Consider the following 5,229-nt stretch of genomic DNA (forward strand, 5'->3'; position numbering starts at 1 on the left):
GCGTTGTTTTTTGATTGTCAACATGTGGCAAGTAATTTTTTTGTTTTGATAATCTATATATGGCAGGTTTTAACTTTAAGAATTACCAACCTTTTTATTTAAATACTCCTAATAAACAACGGACTACGGTACAAAAATTATGTGGAAGAATTTTATATTTTTATTTTTTATTTTTATAATTGCTCATTATCATCAAGACAAAACATCAATTAGTTTATAGTGTAAGCAAAGCTTGAATCATAAATTTTTTATTCGACGACAAAAAACTTTATTAGTTAAGTTAATTAAAACCCACGTGGAATTGCTTAGGGAAAAAGAGTTTTGTCTTCATACTCAGACAATATAATTATTGTGGTAGGTTAAATTTTTTAAAATCTCAAATGGGAAATTTTTAGAAGAGAAAATAGTTTTACTATAACCAATCCATGCCTCACATATCCTCATAATTACTTGAACCTAAGCTAATTAAAGCTAAGAGCATTCGCATTAACTTTTGTAAAATGTTATATTTTACAGAGCCAAAAATTCACTTTATCTACTTTATATAACCAATTTAACAACACCCTAAATTCCAATTTTCATTTGTGAATATAGCATATTAAAATAATCTGAAATTACTATTTTTATATGGAAAAAGTTTACCTCCAAATTGGTTTGGAAGAAAATTCTTTCATCTCACTACGGTTGAAATGACCTCATGTGTACTTTTAGTCATATGACATTTTGAATAATTCATGTAACTTACTTAAATAAAACACATGAATGGTTTTATGATTCACGATGTAGTAGGTTGGAGGAGATTTAGAGGAAAATTTTGTCATTTTTATATTAATTTTTACATCACAAAGCGACAACTCAAATCTAAGACACCACATATCATTGCAGATTTAAGACATCCACCCTGCCTTGTCTCAATCCCGTCACTCAAACCCAAATCCAGCAACCACAACATTGTTGATTTGAAACAACACTCACCAAAATCTAATCCTAAACCAAATCCAAATCCTCACACCACCACTGTCAAAACCAATTCTTCATTACAATTAAAATTGAAACCAAATCCTGCACCTTTGAGCTCCTTTGCCAATTTGGTACCTATGACATCCATGTCATCGACTCAAATTATTGACCACTCACAACGTGACCGCTCATGTGTGTGTATAAGAGAGAGACTAACTATTTATGTAAGAAGAGAGAATACTTCATTATTGTACTCACAAAATAATGTATACTTATTCTACCAAGCATAACAATAAAGGAGAATATTGAATTAATAGTGAACTTATTGCACTTGTATATTAATAAAATATGTTATAATTGCGGCAGATAGGATTCCCCTATTCTTGCCACTAATCGCTCCACTATATATTCGAAATTAAAAATACACGATATTATGGAGGAGATCATGAGACACGAGGATGGAAACCTTGATCCTAAGGCTCATGGTTTATACCAACATGATGAAAAAGGGAATAAGACAGAGACATAAAAATACTGTAGAACGTGTAGTACGTTAGAAATTTAGAATCAACATGTGCCGGCATTAAACATGGCAAAGTACTATGGATTTAGAACACAGAAAAATCAAAAACTTCAATTAAGAAAAAAAAAAAATCATCCTATAATTAAGCCCGCGTGCAGTGATTCTTCTTTATCTTTATGCTTCTTCGAACAAAAAAAAATTAAACAAAAACAAAAAAGTCTGTGGGATGGGCACAACATAAATAGCCTTTTGCCTGAAAGGCTGAAACTCAAAGGCCGTGTAACAATTGGACCACCTTTGATTAGCTACTCTCTTCCCAATGGATAGAGACCTTAGATCTCTAGTATATGATATGTGATACCTAAGCAAAAGTTTACAGCACGAAGGCTTTAATGCACAGCACCGACCTATTTATCTTGTTCTTTGTGTAGATAAGGTACGAGGAAGCGAAATTTGCTTACTCTCTTGAGTATACATATTCTCATCGTAACAGTAACTAACAGCTATATATCACACATATAAAGATATGAGAAGTAGGGGGGAAAATTTTTTTAAGAAAAGCAATTTAAAAGTAAAACTAAGTTTTATAATCATCTTATGGATGTCTAATCTCAATTACATAATATAAAAGAAAGAGATAATATATATCTTGATATATCTACATAAAATTAAAATATATGATGCCTCATATCTTTGACTAAATTACTTATTATTCATTGTTTAATCAGAAAAAAACAAAACAGAAAAGAAACATAAAGAAGATAATTTGATGCCGCAAATTAATTAGCTAATAAAGGCGTGGTGATTGATCATGCTAATGTCACAAACAAACTTATTTTCACCACCACCACCATCACCAACTGCCACCACTACTAGCTATCTCTTATCGCAGCAACAGAACCCTCTTCATGTTCTTCTTGATGATCATCAACATGTGGTTTTATAGAGAGATATATAAATTAATCTGAAGGACAAAGCCACGAATCAACCGTACCTTCCGTACCCCTTGTAGAGACATTCTCCAAAGACTTGTCATGATTAAAATCCGATGATGAAGTTGCTGAATAGTTCAACTTACAGCCACCAATACGCAGCGAATTACTCAAATGGTCTTGACCTTGATCTCCATCGTTATTAGATCCCGCTCCATGATTTTGTAGCCCAACAAGGTTCACATTTACATGTCCAGAACCATGGTTCATACCCAATTCATCAAGGGATGGTATTGACAAACTTCCTTGTTGAGACCGTGCACCAAATCCAGGCACGTTAAATGAAGGGTGATGAAGGGTCGGTTGTGAGAGAGACTGGAATGTGAGAATTGGGTTTTGCATGTTTAGCTGCATATTTTGAGGCTGTCTGGGAATATTTAGGCCTAGATTAGATGGAACTTGGTGGTGGTAGTTATTTAAGGTTGAACTAAAATTGTTGTTACTAGTACTAGCAATATTTGTAGCATCAAACACAGTATTGTTCAACAATGAAGTAGTACAAGAAGAAGAAGAAGTGGAAGTAGTGGAAGATACAAATGGCGATAGCTGGACCTTTTGGGCCGAAGGACGTAAAGGGTAAAAAGCTCCTATTGGTTCCAAATGACCGGACCGCAAAGCTGAGCTATTGCCAAAGAGATCAAGCCGGCGAGTGTGTGATGAGCCTGAAAATGGTGGTGAAGGAATCCCAGTGAATTCTTGCACCATTGCCCTGAAATTCGAGGTGTCAGTGGTGAGAACAGTGGTGGGTGCTCGCCTTGAAGCTCTAGTTCGCTTCTTGGAGTTGCGAACTACGTTGGGTTGTGCTGTAGCTCGTGTACCATTCTCATGAAGTGGCCGCATCCGCATCGATGATGGGGTTGAACTTGAACCATGGTTAGGTCCATGATGAGCAAGATTGGATTGGGTTGATGATGATGAGCCCGGTAGGTTTCCAAGGTCGGTGCAGTTGGGTTCAGATCTTAGGCCTCTAGGTTGAACCGTATCAAGATTGTGTAGCAACGAATTGGAAGTTGAGTATGCTTGAGACTGAGACAAAGCATGGAGATAATTAGATGAAAGATCAGACAAATTGGGTTGTTGGTTTTGGTGTTGAGAAAAAAGCGAAGGTGAACCATAGTGGTTGCTAGGATGATTCAAGAAAGAAGGGACTGACTCTGCAGCTCTTGAATCATACTCTTCATCACCACCACTAGAAGATTGCATACTTCCACTATTACCAGAATCCATAGTGAAGTGAAAAAGAGAATCAATGAAATCTAGCTAACAAATAAAGAAACCTGGAAATTAAGAGATGGTGGCAAAGTTGCAGAGAGAGAGAGAGAGTGAGAGAGGAAAAAACAAAAACAAGAGTATATATTATGAGGGTGCAGAGAAAGAAGTCAAGAACCCATGAAGTGAATGAAGAGAGGTGTGCTCTAAATTAACCAAACTTTAAGAGAGAGAGAGAGTGAGACCATATCTTTGAATCCTGGATCTGCAATGGAAGCAAATCTTTTCCCTGTCTTTCACTTGGAGCAAAAGTTGCTATAAAAAGAAGAGAGAATATGCATATAGATCTTAATTATGACTATAGGAAGAGGTGAAGTGAAGGGTGAAAGGGGGCTATAGAGATATCATATGAGAGGATCTCTTTGTCATTTGCTTTGTGGGTTATTTTGTTTTTTGCTTATCTTTTGGTATTAGTTCTGAACTAGCTAGGGTTTCAGGGAGGGAAAGGAAAAAAGAGAGAAATGGAAGGAGAGGAAAGGTTATTTAACCTTTCTGCTCAGAAAAAGAGGGGGTAATGCTCAAACATTAGAAGATCCTCCAGAGTGCAGGGTGGGGTCGCCATTTGAGTAGAGAGAAGTTAGCTGCCGGTGGCAGGCAACGGGTCAAACTCAAAGTGAATGAGAGAGAAAGTGATGAGAGGGTCCGCTAATATGTTATGAATGTGAAAGGGAGAAAAGGATATATGAGATATTAAAGTTTTGCTAATACAAAGGCAGTACCTAATTTAATTATATATATTAAAAAAAAAGTCACAGAGAGTTGGATAAAAGGAGTGGTGTATAAAGTAAAGAACTAAAAAGGTGGGCTAGCTAGCTAAATTGGGCAAGATCAAGAGGAGAAGTGAAAAAAAATAAAAAATTGTCCACAAGCATGCATCACTGTGAGAACTATTATTTTGTGATAGATTAATAGTGTAAAACAATTTGCGTATAGTAAGTTTAACTCTATGAAAAATTATGTTTTAGCGCACATAAGATGTGAGATTTGTTATAACAAATCAGAAGTTACATAATAATTGAAATATACATAAATTATCATAATAGATATATTTATTATTTTTTCTTTTCACTTAATAGTGTTTATACTCGTCCTTCATTTATAAACTTGGTTCTAACTAGTGTTGAAATGTATGGATAATATGCTTGAATCTATGGGGATTGTTTTATTAACTATGCCTCGATTTTTGCTTTTTTATTTTAAGTATTATTCTATGAATGTTAGAAACTTAAAATTTGATTTTAAATATAAGATAGATCAATGAAATTGATAAAGTATGAAATCATGAGTAGGCTGCAAGCTCCAAACATTAAGGCGTATTAACAACCAAAAAAAAAAAAAAAAAAGACTATTGGAGTTGACCGGGGTGGAACCGGCTAAAGACCCTCCAATAGTTAAATCAATAATTCTCTCAAAAACTTAAGTATGAGAAGTGGATAAATAGTTGTGCATACCTTGGTTTGGTGAGACTTGGTCTCTTTTATAAAG

General features: G+C 34.9%; 1 protein-coding gene across 1 annotated transcript; it reads right to left on the reverse strand.

The window, feature by feature from the left end:
- Positions 1-2,175: 2,175 nt before the first annotated feature.
- Positions 2,176-4,414, reverse strand: LOC112039683 (uncharacterized). Its single transcript, XM_024072574.2, has one exon. It carries the CDS (start codon positions 3,700-3,702, stop codon positions 2,443-2,445), a length of 1,260 nt encoding a protein of 419 aa, XP_023928342.2. The 5' UTR covers positions 3,703-4,414; the 3' UTR covers positions 2,176-2,442.
- Between the last annotated feature and the right edge of the window lie 815 nt (positions 4,415-5,229).

This window comes from Quercus suber, unplaced genomic scaffold (genome assembly GCF_002906115.3).
Source record: "Quercus suber isolate HL8 unplaced genomic scaffold, Cork oak 2.0 scaffold_40, whole genome shotgun sequence".
In the NCBI taxonomy this organism is placed as follows: Eukaryota; Viridiplantae; Streptophyta; class Magnoliopsida; order Fagales; family Fagaceae; genus Quercus; species Quercus suber.

Excerpts from the sequence above, each read along its gene's own strand:
- LOC112039683 (XM_024072574.2), bottom strand. The coding sequence starts at position 3,702 with ATGGATTCTGGTAATAGTGGAAGTATGCAATCTTCTAGTGGTGGTGAT.